The sequence below is a fragment of the Trichoplusia ni genome, chromosome 10 (assembly GCF_003590095.1).
Source record: "Trichoplusia ni isolate ovarian cell line Hi5 chromosome 10, tn1, whole genome shotgun sequence".
Lineage (NCBI taxonomy): Eukaryota > Metazoa > Arthropoda > Insecta > Lepidoptera > Noctuidae > Trichoplusia > Trichoplusia ni.
Window position 1 is genome coordinate 13,491,796 of NC_039487.1, and position 19,006 is coordinate 13,510,801.

The 19,006-nt window shown below is 39.9% G+C and overlaps 1 protein-coding gene across 2 annotated transcripts; it reads left to right on the forward strand.

Annotated features, from left to right (window-relative positions):
* Nucleotides 1-1,059: 1,059 nt before the first annotated feature.
* LOC113498362 (protein transport protein Sec24C) lies at nt 1,060-18,838 on the forward strand. Of its 2 annotated transcripts, XM_026878369.1 has the most exons (17): nt 1,060-1,205; nt 2,831-4,372; nt 4,847-5,025; nt 5,404-5,521; nt 5,974-6,059; nt 6,655-6,844; nt 7,254-7,363; nt 7,772-7,885; nt 8,381-8,470; nt 8,800-8,985; nt 9,452-9,599; nt 10,072-10,232; nt 10,773-10,941; nt 11,073-11,672; nt 12,090-12,283; nt 13,340-13,470; nt 15,722-18,838. In XM_026878369.1, exons 2-17 carry the CDS (start codon nt 2,851-2,853, stop codon nt 15,723-15,725), a joined length of 4,002 nt encoding a protein of 1,333 aa, XP_026734170.1. In that variant the 5' UTR covers nt 1,060-1,205; nt 2,831-2,850; the 3' UTR covers nt 15,726-18,838. The 2 variants fall into 2 exon arrangements, with proteins under 2 accessions (XP_026734170.1, XP_026734169.1); XM_026878368.1 differs by lacking the exon at nt 13,340-13,470 and having other exon boundaries at nt 1,061-1,205.
* Nucleotides 18,839-19,006: the final 168 nt, after the last annotated feature.

A 19,006-nucleotide genomic window follows, 5' to 3' on the forward strand; every position in this document is an offset into this window, starting at 1 on the left:
AGATACCTTATCCTGGAACACAGACATATAGTTACTTCGTCCAATTGTAGAACCGTTGCAGCTTGATGTCAAAATGTCTGCGACCCTCGAGCCTGAGTCGAGATTTCTTCTCAGGGTACTGAGATGTGATGATATATCCTGCTTACCTACAGATTTTTATTTCTTTTATGTACCTACAGCTTTCAGTCGCTATTCTTTTGTATTTTATTTATTATTCTTGCCATAATTATATCGATACTTCGCCAGCCCTGATCTACGTGGCCCGCGCATGCGTGTTTCTGGCAAGGGGTTGTGGGGTGTGTCGCACATTCCCGCGCTCTAGACTGCCTCACTATTGCCGGGGACACTATGCCAGCAATGTAGCTTATTATACGAGTAGGTATGATTTCACTGCCTGTTTCGACGTAGGTGAAAATCTATCTTACCTACGCGGTTGAGAAAATTACAAGTTTTACCTGTAAAATTGAAACTTATCATTATATAATTCACGTTAAAATGTATCTTAGTCTTTACGCATTGTGTTCCTTATATAAATTATAAAAAATGGCTTGGGGGTAGATTTATAAAATATCAATTAAAAAAAAATTAAGCATAACTAGCGACAGACCACAGTATAGGTACTGTAAGATATTTTTTATTAAATTATTGTACAACATGTTCCTAGCTAATTCTTGTAACGACGACAGTAAAAAAAACATGAATCGGTGTCGATTCTTTTAATGTATTTGCAATTTTCTTCTTCTTTTTCTTCAACAGTCTCTTCGTAATTAGTTCATTTTAAAATGTATGACAAAGGCATAAAGTTTATTTTTGTGCCAGATAATTTGATTTGACATCGAATTAACCGTGCTTGCCATACTAAGCAGAAATGTTCCGTTTTCATCAAAACTCTTTAAATTTTCAACTGATTTAAAGTGAATTTTAAGTCTTTACCACATTTTGCAGGGTAAAAATACATTTATTTTTGAATCTGGTAAAAACATAAATATTGAATTGATTTTGTAAGACACAAAATTGTTTCAAGGATATTAAATTGAAGAGAGTTTACGTTCCGTTTTGCGGTAGCGTAACAAAAATCAAAAAGTTCCACATAAGCGGTATCTGACTGACAACACTGCCGAATACGTGGCCCCGAAGTTGTGTGATTAGTGAGACTTGTTTATATTTTTTATTGTGATATTTCTCTAAAAATCTCCTCGGAAGCCGTAAGTTATTAATTAACATATGATTAACCTCCGTTCCTGTATATTTTCATTGGCAGAATCATAGTGGGTCTTTGCACAAATAATTTACAAAGTTTAGGTTGCAGCTGTCAAAATTCGACTAACAAGATTTTGTTGTATTTCTCATAATTATCGTAATATTTGCTAACTATATTACGTAAATTTTAAGAATTGTGTCGTGAACAGTTTGTGTCTCACGGTTGTGTCAGTTACAAGTGATTTTTTTGTCTAATTATAGTGTTGTGTTGGTTGTCTTGTCAAAGGTACTTCATTTGATTATAACCAGGTTTTGTCGTCATTACACGTATATATTTGCTAAATAGTGTTTATACACGTTGTGTACTCTAATACGCATCTTAATTTCGCCTGTGATGTCTTGAAAACTTATGTCCGTCGTAATGTGTGTCATCAATGTGTTATGATCTCTTATCAAGTTTCGTAACTGAAGTCTATGAAGATGTGTTTGAACTGTAATTAAATTTAAATAGCCAGGCGTCGCGATGTGATTGCTCATAAATAAGACGTCGCTATAATTGTGTGATCAATGTATTTGATGTGTCATCTCAGCTTGATTGTGAGATGGTTTGAGAGAAAGTATCAGAACATTTCTTGGCAGCTTCATGTCATTATGTCCAATTAAGCTTGCGTGGTAATGTTTGATACATGGATTATTACTTAAACTTATTTTTTTTGGAGCAGTAATTTAGTTTTCTTCTTGATTAAAATCAGCTGTTTGCATACAAATGAAACTGAACAGTTGACAGTGACAGAGTTACAATAAACAATTTTTAGAAAAAGCCTCTGACTCAGAAGTCTCACATATGTCCTACTTTTTTTTAATACAGCACAAACTTGCTCCTCCAGATAAATCACTTTATTATTAAGTACATGCCAAGATATTATTATGAATAGCTATGGAAATGTCTCTCAACTCCATATTGTCTTTCAAAGTTTGGGACTTGTAATTTGCTTAGATTTGACTAATTAGATTAATTGTGTAATAATTAAAAAGTTCAAGACTTACTATCCAATTAAGGTATTACATAATTTTGAATGTGTGAAGAAATGTAAATAAACACTCAATACTGCATTCGTCTGTATGGAAAGCTGAGTGCCAAATTGCACACAGCGGGTTTGATTCCTGTTTAGAATTTGTGTGATCTACAAATACTTGTTCTGTGGGATTGTGCTTATGACATTAATGTTTGGTAAACCCCTTGAGACACAGAAATTAAGTGCTAAGAATAGTTATTTTAGAAACTAAAAATCATTTTGTTTCAAGGATATTCCTTGGTTATACCACCACCAGTATGCAGTAAGCTGGAGGTCTTGGAAAAGTCATTGACCATGAATTAATGCTCTTGACAGTAATTAAATGTTATTATTAATTTATTACAAACATTGTGTGTTATCTAATCAGCATAATATTTTTATTTAGGTATAGTTTCCTGTAAAGAACTAACAAAGTCCATATCTCTTATAATATTGTGTGATCATAAATTAACTTGGTTGAATTGAATTATCTTTAGTACAAATATTTAAACTAATTGAATGAATTGCATAAATTTAAATATATCAAATTAATTGCTTTAAATTTTGTTTCACAGGATAATCGGCCCCAAACACAATGATGAATCCTCAATATCCACCACCAGGGCAGAATAATAATGCACCAAACAATCCCATGTACCCCCCTACTTCTCAGGACTACAACGGTGTCCAGAATGCCAACATATACAACCAGATGCCACCAAATGGTCCACAGATGCAACAAAAACCATTTGAGACTGACATGTCGCACAAGATGCAGAGTATGAGCATAAATGGACCCCAAGGTTTCCCTAATATCCCACCTACCCAACTACCCCCTGGCCAGATGCCTCCTGGTCAATTTCCTCCTGGCAATTATCCTCCGTCTTCCAGTTATGGTCCTGGCCAGCCACCCCACAGTCAGGGACCACCAGGCATGCCCGGCAGACCGCCAGTGAGCGGAGCACCTCAGTTTCCCCCGATGGCACAAAAACCTCAAATGCCACCTTCATCTGCACCAGGGCAAGTGCCATCTTCTGTTCCTCCAGGATTTGGGCAAATGCCCCCGCCAAGTCAAACCCCTGACCAAAATAGACAATTCCAACCACCAACTTCTATGCCTGGCCAGCAGCGACCGCCGAGTGCTCAACCTAGTCAACCCCTCATGGGTCAACAGCCTGGTCCTCAAGGTCAGGGCCAGATGCCTCCACATTCCCAACCTGGTCTTCCACCCCAGCCCGGTATGGGCAGGCAGGGCATGCCTCCTCCAAATGCCCAGCAACCGGGAATGCCGCCGCAAATGGGTGGACCAGGAATGCAGATTGGGCAGCAAGGCATGCCCCAGCCATTGAATATGCCGCCACAACAGCAACCCCAGCAGTCGCAACAGCAGCAACCTGGCATGCCACCACATTCAAAACCGAGCCAACCTGGACCACCCCAGCCTGGTCTTCCTGGGCAACCACAGCCCGGTCCGCCTGGCCAGCCTCAGCCTGGCCAGTTGCAGAGACAGCCTGGACCTCCCCAGCAACCGAGCATGATGCCACCACCAGGCTTGCCTCTACAAGGTGGCCAAATACCGCAACAACAAAATCAACCGCTTGGACAGCCTGGAAAGATGTTAGGCCAGCCACAAATGCCTGGGGTACCTGGTTTACCTGGACAGCAACAAATCGCTGGCCAACAAGCACCTCCTCAGCAAGGGCAAATGGGGCCACCACAGATGCAAGGACCACCGCAGCAACCTGGATTTATGAGTCAACCAGGCATGCCTCCTCAGCCGGGACAAATGGGCCAACCTGGGATGCCGCCACCGCAAATGCAGCCTGGCCTTCCACCACAGCCTGGTCAGATGCCTGGGCAGCCTGGACAGCTGTCGCAACCTGGATTACCGCCGCAGCCGGGCCAGATGTCCCAGCCGGGGCTACCGCCTCAACCTGGACAGATGCCTGGCCAGCCCGGCCTGCCACCTCAGCCTGGTTTCCAAGCCCAGCAGCAGACGCTGCCTGGGCTCCCGCACATGCCGCCGCCGATGTCGCAGCAGAGGCAGTACACCGGGCAGCCTCCTGCCCAACCGGGGTATGGCCAACCTGGACAACAGCAGAATGCCCAGTATCCTGGTAAGTGTAACAAGGACATAAGAATACAAAACAAAATGAGCATCCTTCATTAAAACGACGTTGTTTTGTTAGTACTTAATAAAATCTCAAGTTTCGATTGATTTCAATATGAAAATTATACCTTAGTGGCTGTATTTCGTCACATTTATGCTTGTTATACATATTAACTATTTATTATGGAAAGAGGCCTGAGCTCATCAGCTGTGGGAAATATAGGCTGGTGTTATTACTATTTGTGTCTTCATTCCGTGCAGTGCTGCATGGGAAGGCGCCCGGTATTTTTAAAAAGCGTACATGGGAACACAGTTTCAATAGGCCTTGTTAAGAACTTTATATTTTTATTTATTATACTATTTCATTGACTCAAGCTCAATAGCTTTTTTTTGCCTGTGATACGACAGATTACCGCTGCCCAATTTTTGACTTTATTTATTTCTACATATATATTTGGTATTTGGTATCCTCATCCTGCAGGTATGCCCCCGATGCCGCAGCCGCCGATGCCTGCTCAGCAGCAGCGCGGCTTCCAGCAGCCGTCGGGCTACCCGCCGCAGTACGCGCCGCAGTACCCGGGCCAGCAGCAATACCCTGGCCAGCAGTTCCCACAGCAACCAGAACAGAAGAGACTCGACCCTGACCAGATGCCTAGCCCTGTAAGTTGCCACCCCCATGATACTTAAACACAGTGAAAAATATCGTTCTTACGTGTCACACCGTCTTTGCTACCTCTGTCATCGTTATTTAACAAAGTGTATTTCTTGAGGAAAATTACATGCTGAAGTAGTCATATTATTTTTTTGGAGTTTTGTGCTCTAATAACCGCAAAAATTACTGACATAAATTCAGTATTTCGAAGTTCCACGATATTTCTTAATTCTTTCAAAGTGGTAGTCAATGGTCATTACTTCTTCATACAAAAAAAAAAATGTCTGTGGACTTGGTAAACCACCACATTTTGCAATTTTCACAAGATCTTTCTTTCTATATATTTTCCCTTACATGTTCTAACTCCCCGCTCCTCCGACCCTCAGATCCAGGTGATGGCAGACGACCAGCAGAACCGCGGCGGTATCTTCGTCACCAACGAGAAGGGGCTCGTCCCGCCGCTCGCCACCACCGACTTCATTGTAGACGATAAGGGAAATGCCAGTATGTATACTTAATTTACTTGCGTCCATCAGCATTCTATAAGATCCATGACTTCTGAATACAGTACAGAGTCACTGCATTTATGATTTTCATTTACTTACATTTATACTAAGTTGAGTAGTTACAGTTGACTTGTTGCCGGTTCGATTCGGTACAAGCAGTTGCGTGCTTCACGATTTTTTTGTTCTGAGTCTAGGTGTCTTTGTGCATATGACTTGATATTTGTAAAACCCTTCGCGACGCAAGAATTTGTTTTTATAGTGCTAATCCTTATGTCGCGGGGGGTTTCACAAATATAAAATTCACATGCACAAAGACACCCAGACTCAGAACAAGCATTCGTGGATCACACAAACGTTTGTCCTACGCGGGTTTTGCGTGGTGACCTCAACCAGTCGGCTATCAGTGCAGTCTTCAGCAATTGTATTCATCATTTGTATTTAACTTCCCAGGTCCTCGCTATATAAGGAGTTCGATGTACACCGTGCCGGTCACTGCTGACCTATTGAAGCAGACGGCGATGCCATTCTGTTTAGTTGTGAGTACATTACTTATGTTTTAAATAAGTCTTAGAAACTAAAATATTGTACGATTTTTATTGTCATTTATTATTTTGTGTGTTGTGTTTCGTTTGTATGGTAGGATGCGGTCTTGTGGTATTGTATGAGTAAATGCTGTAAAACTCTAATTTCTAGTTTTTCCACGGGTAAAATAAATCAATTAGTTTTTGCTTTATACTTTGTCTTTATATGGTCATACCTACATTTGCCTCTATTACCTTCCTGTTCAATCAATTTTTGCTAAATCGTGACCATCAGACTGACGTCACTTACAAGCATTTATACTAGACTAGCTGTTGCCCACGACTTTGTCCCCGTGGGTAGAAGATATAAGTTATGATATATACCTGCCCTGTTTTTTTTCACATTTTCCATTGTATCTTCGCTCCTATTAGTCGCAGCGTGATGGTTTATAGCCTAGAGCCTTCCTCGATGAATGGTCTATTCAACACAAAAATATTTTTTCAATTTGGACCAGTAGTTCCTGAGATTAGCGCGTTCAAACAAACAAACTCTTCAGCTTTATATATTAGAAGAATAGATAGATTAATGTGTACCCCCCCCCCCCCCCAGTTGTCCCCCATGGCGGAGACCGTGGGTACGGAGCCCGAGCCCCCGCTGATCGACTTCGCGGCGGTGACGGGGTCCCCCGCGCTGGGCCCGGTGCGCTGCTCGCGCTGCAAGGCCTACATGTGCCCCAACATGAAGTTCATCGACGCGGCCAGGCACTTCAAGTGCGCCTTCTGTAAGGCTACCACTGAAGGTGAGGCGATATTCTTGGTTTTTTGTTCTGTTATTTCATGTTTAGTAATAGATGACAAGATACATATGATTGAACTTATTGATAGTAATAAAAGTCCACTAACACAGTCAAATTTTCAACTTACCTGTGTACAATGAAATTCTTTAGTAAATTTATGGTATGAGCGCACATTAACATCAATTTTATATGCGCTATTGAAACTACTAGGGCCTTATAAAACTTTTGATCTTGACTGTACATCATGTCACTCACACTTCTCACAAAATTACTACTGCTGAATAATATTTTTCACTAAAACTAGACTTTAAGTTCACGACTTTGAGTATAATATCAAAAAAGGCTAGTATCCATGGTGCCTTTGAAAATTTGCTGTATCTTTACAAAATAACTTATGTTTATCCCTCCGAAGTGCCCATGGAGTACACGCAGTACGTGAACAGCATGCAGCAGTACGGGCGCGTGCCCGCAGAGATGGCGCTCGGGACCTACGAGATCGTGGCCACCAAGGAGTACTGCCGGGTAGGGACACCTTGTATATCGTCAATATCATAATATAGAGAGATAAAATAGAACCCCCATTAGAAAAAGCCTGCAATCCCCCATAACATTAAATGGATCCATGGATTTTTGTCAAACATATCTAAGCACACTCACAAAAAACAAACTTTTAATACAAAGCAAATAAACTGAAATCGATCAATTCGTTCAGAAGCTAAACAGAATGTATGACAGATATGCCTGTTAAATATATTTTTTTAAATCTTAACACAAAAAGATCTGTCAAATTATACAGGCTGGTGAAAGCGTTGGTCAGTTTTGTGACACTCCCTTTCGGTGAATAAAATTATCTTCGTTTCTTTCTTGTTTTCAACCTCATTTGTTTAATTGAATTCACATTTATTTATAAAACGAAATTATTATTTGCAGAACAACACCCTCCCTAACCCCCCGGCGATCGTGTTCGTCATCGACGTATCGTACAACGCGATCAAGAACGGTCTGGTACAGACTGTCTGCGAGAACATCATGGATATTATTGAGGTGCGGAAACTTAATACCCTTATTTGGGGGAGGGAAGCTTCCTTGTTTGAGTTATAGGGTAGTATCAGACTCTCACTGACTAAACCTGAACCGCTGTGCTACGTCATCCGCGTTTTTGTGTCGGTGTATGGCAATGCGTTGCAGTCATAATCCTTCATACGCAGAGCCCGGGCTTCCGCCGGCCAGTAGAGCTGGCCGTCGGTTAAAATCTAGTCTTGTGTGGAGACTAAAGTGAATTCTCCCCTCAATCTGGCCACATCCATACACCGAATGTGGTCCCCGGCTAATTAATAACTCACTTGACAAATGTTTTTCAAGCCTTCCGAAGTCTTGGTGTCTTCTTTACTCTGCGAAAAATTAAAAATGTAGCTCAATTAGACTGGAAGTCAATACCAACTAGTTTGGCATGGTTATGAGAGTGTATTCCATGCAGCTTTCTTAGTATTTTTACAATAATTGTGAGTATTTTATGTGTATAATTATTGTTGTCCACAGGCAATGCCTCGAGACGAGCAGACCGGCAAGAGTTGGACTCGCGTCGGGTTCATAACATATAGCTCTACAGTGCACTTCTACAATATCAAGGTAAATACGAAATATTGATTTTATTTATGTGTCCTTAGATTTTTATTATTAACAAAGCTTACCGCTGTTGTACTACTTCTTAATAACTATCGTTAAATTTTGGTTGTTACAAGTAAGTCTGCCATACACGAGGTTTCGGATAAAATACTCGTGGAAGTACAACTGTTTTCCTATTCTTGAAATTCAGACTTTTTCCGGGTCGAAACGTTAATGAGTTTAATCCACGCCCACTAATCTAAAACTAAAAATCACGACTAATAAAAACTCCTTGGTCCATTTCAACTGAATGATTTTATTGAGCGGTATAAAATCGTTTGTTCTTCCTCTAGGGCAGCCTAGCACAGCCTCAGATGATGTCTGTGGGTGACGTGGGCGACATGTTCGTGCCCCTCCTGGAGGGTTTCCTGGTGCTGCCGGAAGAGAGCGGCCCTGTCCTGCAAGCTCTGCTGCAGCAGCTGCCCGCCATGTTCCAGGATAACAAGGAGACCGAGATTATACTGTTGCCCGCCGTGCAGGTGAGCTATTGTCATGGTGTTCTAAAATAATTTTAGTTAAAAATTTAATTTAAATTAAATTAGATCTATAAAAAATATGAAAGTCATGGCTATAAGAGGGTGGGTATTCGGATAAAAAAATCTAAATAGTCTGTCAGACAGATTTCCCAATAATATGAAATACGTATTTTAGTTTCATCACATTATTAAATAGTTACTTAGATTAAAAGTACTTAAGATGAAGAAATTTATGGTAGTGGTTGCTAGAAACATCACATGCAGTCGGTACGAAGCATCGGACGGACTAAACAGATTTCTTTTTGTCCAATACATAGTTGTTGTTCTTGAATTAACAATAAAAGAGAGATATTTTATGGCGCTTTTAAATAAAAATGCTTTATTTTTATAATTCTACTTCATCAAGGTCCTAGATTTATCATTTAAAAACCATCCAAAAATATTTCTAACCCTTTACCTTAACCCCCAGGCCGGTCTAGAAGCGCTCAAGGCCGCAGACACGTCAGGCCAGCTGCTGGTGTTCCACACGTCGCTGCCCACGTACAACGCGCCCGGCAAGCTCGTCAACAGGGAGGACAGGAAGCTGCTCGGCACTGACAAGGAGAAACAGATCTTAGGTGAGCGATACACAGTCTGTTTTTGTTTAGATTTTATGAGCGTTTGATATAAGGGTGTTTTTATTTCTAGAGAGACATAATTAATGAATGAGGCTGTTTGTGATAGATTTTAAATTGTTTAGTTCCTATTTAAGAATGAAGCAAATTTAAGAATGTTATGTGAATTGAAAAATGCTCTCGAGGGCGATATAGCTGTCGTGATAGTACTCAGGATTATGATATTAATTTAAAAAAATAAGATTTGCATTAAGATTTTTTTGTATCGAAAGATATTGATGAAAATCTTAAAAATAATCAAAACAATAATTTCTCTCTAATATTGATTGAACGAATTCGAATAGCCGAGTTTGATCCCCGCGTTAGACTCTTGAGTCTAGTTGTCTGTGCCTGTGAAACCGCTCTCGACACAAGGACTAAATTCCTTACTTAGTCTTATCTTTTCATATCCTAATGAGTATTTTTGTATCGCTAGCCCCTCAGACCACGGCGTACAACGAGCTGGGCCAGTCGTGTTGCGCGGCGGGCGTGTCGGTGGAGCTGTTCGTGTGCAACAACGCCTACGTGGACTGCGCCACCATCGCGCAGCTGCCGCGCCTCACCGGCGGACAGATACACAAGTATACGTACTTCACGGTGAGAATTACATAAGCATTTCTTGAAATAATCGCGCACAAACATACATACAAACAATGAAACTGAGAACCTCCTTCTTTTTCTGAAGACGTTTAAAAATAGCAGTAATAGATATAACAGACACCAAATAAAAAAACACTTTTAATTAGGTCGGGTTCGGAAAAAGTAGACGGGTATATAAAATCTATCTTCGAAACTAATTTATTTAAACGGCTTTAAAAAAGAAGAATTTCTAAATTTGTCCTTCAGTTTGCCTCATTAATTTTTACGACTTTACGGATCTGTATAATAAATACGTAACAAACCGATAGGCATGAAACTCCTTAACTTTCAAACCTATGTAATATTAAGATGAAGTTCATTGCTGGGTCTTTTTCATAAGAATGACATTTTGCAACCGTGTACCAAAATGTAAAAATTTACTCTAGGTAAGAGTAAATTTTTTAATATTTTTGAAAGTTCTTGTAAACGGTCTACTTGACATAAAAGCTAGATTTTAATATTAATGTATTAATATATATGTGGTTGGGCACTGGGCAGGCTGAGATGGACGGTCCCCGGCTGGTGATGGACGTGCAGCGCGTGGTGGGGCGCCCCACCGCGCACGACGCCGTCATGCGCGTGCGCACCTCCACCGGCGTCAGGCCCACGGACTTCTTCGGACACTTCTTCATGTCCAATACCACCGACGTGGAGCTAGCTGCTATTGGTGAGTTATAGATTGCTGTCATTTCTTATTTTGTTTATGGATTTTTTGTTTCACTATTTTTACGTATTTTTTAAGAATTCGTTTTTTACCATTTCGAAATAATGATTTCTTAACATTTTTTTTTTCAACAGACGCTGACAAAGCAATCGGCATCGAGATAAAACACGACGACAAACTAACAGGCGAGGACGGAGTGTACATACAAGCGGCCCTCCTGTACACCCACCGCTCGGGCCAGCGGCGGCTGCGAGTCATCAACCTGGCGCTGGCCGTGGCGCAGCAGCTGGCCGACGTGTACCGCAGCATGGAGCTGGACACCGTCATCAACTTCCTGACCAAGCAGGCCGTGTGGGCGCTGCGCGAGGCGGGCCCCCGGGCCGTGCGCGAGGGCCTGAGCTCCCGCTGCGCGCGCTCGCTGGCGGCCTACCGGCGCCACTGCGCGTCGCCGTCGTCGGCGGGCCAGCTGGTGCTGCCCGAGCCCATGAAGCTGCTGCCGCTGTACACCAACTGCGTGCTGCGCGGCGACGCGCTGGGCGGCGGGCCCGAGCTGGGCGCCGACGAGCGCGCCGCCGCGCTGCACCGCGCGCTGGCCGCCGACCTGGACACGTCCGCCGCGCTCACCTACCCGCGCCTGCTGCCGCTGCACCGCCTGCCGCAGCTGCCGCCCGCGCAGCTGCAGCCGCTGCGCGCCTCCGTCGACAAGATGAGCGACCACGGCGTCTACCTGCTCGGTCAGTACCACACGCAGCTGTGCGACAAGGTCCCTTCGTCTGGGGAGAGGTGGAGGAGCGTGCCGGACTCATGCCGACTAAAACCACCCGAATTTTTAGTGGCAGCGTTAGTCCAAATTCTTCCGCAGCCATATCACTGCTGGCCCAGTCAATCCGGACCACGTTTCCTACTGTAGTAAGATGTATAACTACCCTGTGCATCGTCTCACGATCGTCTGCCTCAGATCCATCTAATAGCGGGTGGGAAGTTCTCCAAATCCCTCGTTCCTGGTCTCTGGACTCATTCATGGGGGATAGAAAAGGGCGCTTTTCTCCTGCATCCGATGCGCTTGCAGTTGCTAGGGATAGGAGTCGAAATCTCCCTCCCAATACGCAGTTTCCTTCTTCGACACCTAACTCATGTTCGTGCACTTGCAGAGAACGGCGTGCACATGCTGATATGGGTGGGCGCGCAGGCCCCGGCGGAGTTCGTGCGGGACGTGTTCGGCGTGGCGTCGGCGGCGCAGCTGGACACGGCCGTGAGCGAGCTGCCGCCGCTGGACACGGCCGCCAGCCTGGCCGTGCGCGCGCTCGTCGACGACGCGCGCGCGCGCCGGCGGAAGGCCATGCGGGTGAGTCAGCTGACATCACGTCTAGATACAAGTGTCCGGTTGAGCCTGAAACTAGTCGGGCGATCCCGATAAATCCATTTCTGAAGAGTTATGATTATATGGTGTTGATGTCAGAGTGAATGTCAGAGTTTCTCAGTGATGTGTGTATTGGATAGGATGGGATAAAGGATTCAAATGGAATGATGGTTGGTATGAGGTTTGTCCGCGTGCAGGGTAAGTGCTTTTATATATGAAAGTAACTATCAGGATAATTATATTAGAACAATTAGGATGTAGCTTATTTAGGTATTTGTAGACTTATAAACCATTTTAATAATTTTGCAATCAAATAGCATGAGGTAAGTAATTCATATAAATAGTGTGTTTGTTTATATTTTGTCACACCTTATTTGAATACTTAATGTAGGACCTGTAATCCATTTGTTCTGATTTACTCTTTTTATTAAATACTACTCCTTATTCCTGTAATACTCCAAAGATTCACACAAAGTTCTTTAACAAATGGATTACAGAAAAGTATTAATAAGTAAAAGAAAATTAGAAGATAACTGCATGATCTTTATTTCTTATTTCCCTTTTGGAAAGTGGCTGTTCTTCAGAGTTCTGGTGATGCCAGTAAAATATGCAGCATATGTTCAAGCTTAGCTCTTTTTCGCTTTCCTTTTTGAAGCTTCAAGCAGAGACCCTCTAGAGGATGTCTAAAAAACAATGAGCGTTTTAACTTTGACAATATTTAGTGTTCGCTTTTGGTCAGAGAAATAGCAACGTCAAACAAATATAATTAGAATAAGATTGTGTTCTTAATAAATACATGTTTATAAGGTAGAAATGTTTAAATGTCAAATTAAATTTTAAAATGTTGCTAGCTCTGACCATTTGATTTCGCATAACTTTTCAAATACACAATAAACACAATATGTGTTTACCAGCACAAGAGTTAAAGCTTCAGTACTTTTTCTTTAATTCTCGGGTCTAAAGTCCTATTGTGAATACTCAATAGCTTTGTATGCATGCCGTTTCTGTATACCTTGGTACATATGCTCTTCCGCATGCCAGCTGACCGTAGTGAGCGGGGAGAAGGGCGCCGCGCAGTTCCGCGCGCTGCTGGTGGAGGACCGCGGCCTGGACGCCGCGCCCGGCTACGTCGAGTACCTCATGAGCGTGCACAAAGCTGTGCAGAAGATGATGTATGTTGGGTGGGAGTGGGAGGAATGGGGGTGGGGTTCATGCCAGCCAGCTATTACATAGCATCGCAGTCGCTCAGTGTCGATTGCGATTGGTTAAAATCCATATGATAGTCCTAAGTAGTCTGTCAGACAGGTTTGCCAGAAATATTCAACACGTATTTTCCCATGTTTTTATAAACTCACTTTCTTGTTTGTTTGTTTGTCGTGCCGTTTAGATTTTTGTAACTCAATTTTGGGTAACTTCACGATAAGCTAGCTAGCAAATTTTCAGGGTAGCTTCAAACCCGTTGACAATGCAATTTACAACTATAAAAACTGTATTTTTTTTAGATTTGGCATTTAAGAACGTGGGTATTTAGATTTTTTAAATCGATTAATTTTTGCGACACATTTTTTATTAACTAATGCAGCTGTTAACGCATAATTAATGTTGGTATTTGTTCCAATAAATGAGTAAATGATTTTTAATTCCGTGATGAAATGTATGGTAGTGGGAGTTAGTAACCTCACTTGCTATTATAAACCGTACTGGAAAGTGACCTCACACGAGATTTTAGTCCACTTTATACCCTTAATTTTTTCTGAACGAGATAAATGAAAAACGCAATTTCAATGTTTTTTGGAAATCTGTCTGACGGACTAAAGAGATTTTTGTTAAATACCCTATTGTAAAGATGGCGTCTTAAAGTAATATGAGTTGGTGAGGTGGAGGTCAGAAAAAAAGAGCTGGTGGGATTGTAGCCAAGGGGTTTTCTTGGTATTGGTGTCACGAGGAGAGTGCTGGCGTTGGTTCAACATGGTTTTTGGGATTTTCTTTAGAGCTGCGTGCAATTTTGGGAACTCGCCTCAAAATACATTTCATTATATTTTCGAAATCATTAAATGGGCCTTTTCTGCTTCTTGTTTATTACTTTTTCATATAACTTTGGAATCGCTTTGTTCGTTTTAGAAAGGTGCTATGTTGGGTCTGTTTTTTCATTTTCTCAATTTCATTCTTTATAATTTTTGTTTTGTAAGTTCCGTACATAGTCGACAATACGTTGTGGACGTTAGCATATATTCTGGTAACATACATCTTTAGTAGACCATATAATATTAAAAGAAAAAAATCATTTTTACATTTAATCAAATATAATTTTTATACTTTGTATCTATTATCTGTTCATTCCGTCATACCATTTCATTTCTATTTAAATGATGAAAATTTTAATACCTCAAAACTTCTAAAACCATTATTCAGTAGATTAACATTTGTTAGTTCCTAAAATATCCCGTCATTACTTTTATATTGGCCAAGTCAAATGGAAATCATAATTGTAAAATGTATTTTCGCTGAAAAATACGTTGAAATTTGACATTATTGTTGTAGATTGCTTGTTTGTTGTAAAGCAGTGTTTGTTGCAATTGTTCCTGTTCTATGTATGTTTGTGCATATTCATGAGGTGTGACCGTTTAGATACTTTCTATGAATCATTTGGAATATTTTAATTTCCAAATAAAAGTAACGATAGTAACAATTTATATCTATTTCCGAAAACACAACAATGACAACAGAATCGTTGCAAGTTGTTACAATTGTATCTTAACAATTGTAATTATAAAAATCGGTATACTTCAAAAATAGTTCAGGATATCTATTAGCCTCTCCCACCTTTTGGGCGAAGACATCCCTTCACTCATTCATCTCGAAAACATTAAAAATCACATTCAAAAAATTAATAAGTACATAGAACATGTTAAAAAATATCGGAGCCTTTAAACTGTGGGCTAATAACGTCATTAGTCTACTTATGAATAACGTTACACAAGATTAAAACTTAATTTATCACTTTAATTTCGGACGGGTCTGTTGGTCTAGTGGTTAGTGACCCTGACTGCTATACCGGAGGTCGTGGGTTCGATTCCCGCCCAGGACAAATGTTGTGTGATGAGCATGATCATTTGTTCTGGTGTCTGGGTGTAATTTATCTATAATATGTATGTATTTAGAAATATATAAGTAAGTTTATCAGTTGTCTGGTTACCATAACACAAGCTCTGCCTAGCTTGGGATCAGATAACCGTGTGTGAGTTGTCCCAGGATATATTATGTTATATTATTTCTTGTTTCCACGATAAACTGAAAACTGAAAATACATGTCCGATATTTCTTATAATACATCCGTCTATATCTTCAATCATACACTCTATTTTCCCCCTCTTAAGTAACCCATTTCTCTAAATCCCATTAACCTAACCCCCATTGTTCCAGCTAACGATCATGCGTCAACACGACAAGCTGGAAGCCGTCCTGCGCCACTTCCTGGTCGAGGACCGCGGCGTGGACGGCAGCTCCTCCTACGTGGACTACCTCTGCCACATCCACAAGGAAATCAGGGCGTTGCTATAGCTAATGCTCGGCCATTACTAAAGCCGTGTGATCGCTACTCTTTTACATGTACTCTCATATATACAGCCTGAGGGATATTATGTGACTTGCAAAAAAGTGGCGATTTTTGCAAGTTATGTAATAACTCGATTGTTTGCAAATTAATAGGATATCTCTGTTGAAATTGTTGTAAGTCATATAATATTGAATATGAAATACAGTTTATTTTCTTATACGAAGCGATTGTCCGGTCTGTATTATAAAATCTGATCGTAGTAAATAAGAGCTGATTAAAAGTTCTATGAGAGGTTCAAAATATTTTTCCTGATCAACTTTAATGGAGAAATATTTTCCGTTTATTTTTATGATTAAAAGCGCCTTTTACATATCTATTTATATTATTATGTCTGTTTAAAAGTACTTTAGAGCCCAGTTCTGGGCAAAACCCTCTCCTTTCCCTATCTAAATGTCTCTCATTTCTAACTATTCAATCAAATCAAACTATGCAGTCCACTGTTGGGCAAAACCCTTTCAAACTCGGTCAATTTCGAATATATGATGTTACATGTAAAAGTTAATGAATCTGACTTTTTCTAGGTATATATGAAATAATACGTTTGAAACTAAGCGTCACACGCGACTATTTGGAATTCTACCAAAATCAGGGTTGCAAGTAGTAAAAATTTCATACCTTAGCCTATGGCGCGCTATTTTGGTCTATAGTTAAAAATGTATTGGTTTAAATCTACTATACTGTATTAATTATGTCTTTTAAAACAGGAAGATGTTACAAGTGTTGCTAGTTGTAAAAATGTTAAATGAATAGTAGAAAAATATTAACGGTGTTTGTTTAAGTAATTGCAATTGGGGCTGAGTGAGTGAGAGCAACAGAGACCTGTATATATCTTCCTGTTTTACAAATTGTTTTTATACGCGTTAGTAGTCTACGAACTGTTTTAGAACTTCCAGCGTTAGAAAGCATTTATATAAAGACTAATTATTCTTGAATAATTACCCCCTTATTTAAATGTTAACGAGATTGCTTTTAGACAATAGTAAGTCCCATGTATTTAGAGGGATCTGTTATACACTTTCTAGTATACTATACCTTATGATCGAAGTTTTAAGGTGCAAAATTGATTGAATATATAGAACCCCTACAGTAATGAATAAGGGGGTTATTATCGAATCACACGTAATATTATCATAACTACGATAAAGTTGGGCACAGTACGATGTTAAGTAAATGATTGGGTTAAGGCAGCGCAGACACAGACAAGGGAAAACGAACTTTAATACTTGGACTTTTAAGGCTATTTTACATTAAATTTAGTTTGTAGACTGATCGCCTTCTTAGACTCGTAGGAAACTTTGTTTTTTTGTCCCAAGTCTTAATATTTCAGAATTGTCAGCTCTATCCATTCTTAAGTCTGCGCTGTCCTTAGGCCGTGTAATCGCAAGGCAATGACATTATTTGTTAATAACTTGAAACTTGTACAGAGATGAGATGTTTTGTATAACAATAAATCTTAAGTAACGAGTCTCACAATAATGGAGTCAATTTAGATTATAATATTGAGGCGTGATGCAAATATGGCGAAAGGTAATAACGGGTTTCATGACACTCGAAAATGCATTTTAAATCTTTGGGTATAGAGTTCGTATTGGCAAAAATGACCAGACAGACGTTTGCTCATTGTCGATGCGATTGTCTTTTAAGCCATTATGAATTTTATGATCACAGGATTAAAGTGTGTTTTTGTTGAGTCATCAATATATTAATTGCGTTGCGTTTCGCCATATGGGTACCAGGACTAAGAGTACACCGCTCGTTAAAGTTAACAAAGAATAATGCACCTTAAAGCTATTGAAATAGCGGCGGTTTTCATATGTTAACTTTGACGAGCGGTCAATTGTTGAAATATCTTTTAATTATGGCCAAGTTTGGAGTCGAACCCAAGACTTTTCTTGTAAGAACAACCGAGTCATACTTCCATTTGTAAAGTTATTTTTGTATTAATGTTATGTAATTGTTTTAATTTTGTGAAGGCCGATCAGTTGTATACTTATTTTGAATATCATATTTTTCAATCATAATCAGATAAAAAATCTGTCAAAAAGATTCTTTAACATTACTTGCCGAACGAATGTTAATGGTTAATTTAACCGACTTCAAAAAGGTTGTATCTTGTGTCTTGGACGCCATAAAAATCAATTATGGCGTCCAAGATACAATCGATTATTTCATGAAATTAATATTAAGATCAGTATTTAAGAGCGCTGTTTTGAAAAATCTTTTGAAATTAGATTTTGTTCTAGTTTCTGGGGTAGTAGGAAGGTCTCAGTAGACTTGTAACGAGGTTTAGGTTATTGGCAATATATTATTCATTTTAATTTAATAATAATTATGTATGTAAAATAATAGAAGACAATTTATATCTTGGCATCACACGACATTAGCGCGCGTGTTACCAGTTTAAGCGTTATATTTCTGATCGGTTTTCACAGAATTACAAAAAAGTCTTAATATGAGTAATGTTCTATACACAATTGTCTATGGCTACTGGTCTACCCTTAGAGGTTTTTAAAGTCTAGAGTATATAGAAATAGATTTGTAGTCATAGACAGTTGGGTATGAGAACAGTTTTGTGAAATTGACGTGTTTAAACAATATTCTAAGTATGTTGTTCTTATAAAGTATTTACTAACTGCCAAGGGGTTCTCCATGGCTCTCTTATTCTTCCCCATTTATTAAAATGCATTAGTTAGTAACAGAAGGAAAGAGAACTTATTTTGGGAGTATTAAAGCCTATATTCTAAAACCTACCATGGAGGCCCGTGTTGCTACATGAAATAAATAAAAAAATTGTAGAATTTTTTAAAGGTTAGTTGTTTTGATTGCAATTGGAATAGTTTTTGTTTCCTACGATATTAACTAGATATATGTTATCTATATTCGATTGTATTGTAAATGTAAATAAAATATGGCATTATTTAATAGCTTGTGTTTCTATCATTTATAATATACCCTCATATTATATATTATTATGCAAGCAAGGAACGATAATGGAACTATGTATATGTATATTATAGCTCACAACAATATTCAAGCAACTTACTCTTTCAATTGTAAGTTCTTTGTTTAAGACCAGACTAGATTAAAAACTG

Bases quoted from the DNA above. Each gene is read 5' to 3' on its own strand.
- LOC113498362 (XM_026878368.1), top strand. From the start codon at position 2,851: ATGATGAATCCTCAATATCCACCACCAGGGCAGAATAATAATGCACCA. The intron at 10,942-11,072 runs GTGAGTTATAGA...TTTTTTCAACAG, and splicing joins CGTGGAGCTAGCTGCTATTG to ACGCTGACAAAGCAATCGGC. The intron at 12,284-15,721 runs GTGAGTCAGCTG...CCATTGTTCCAG, and splicing joins GCCGGCGGAAGGCCATGCGG to CTAACGATCATGCGTCAACA.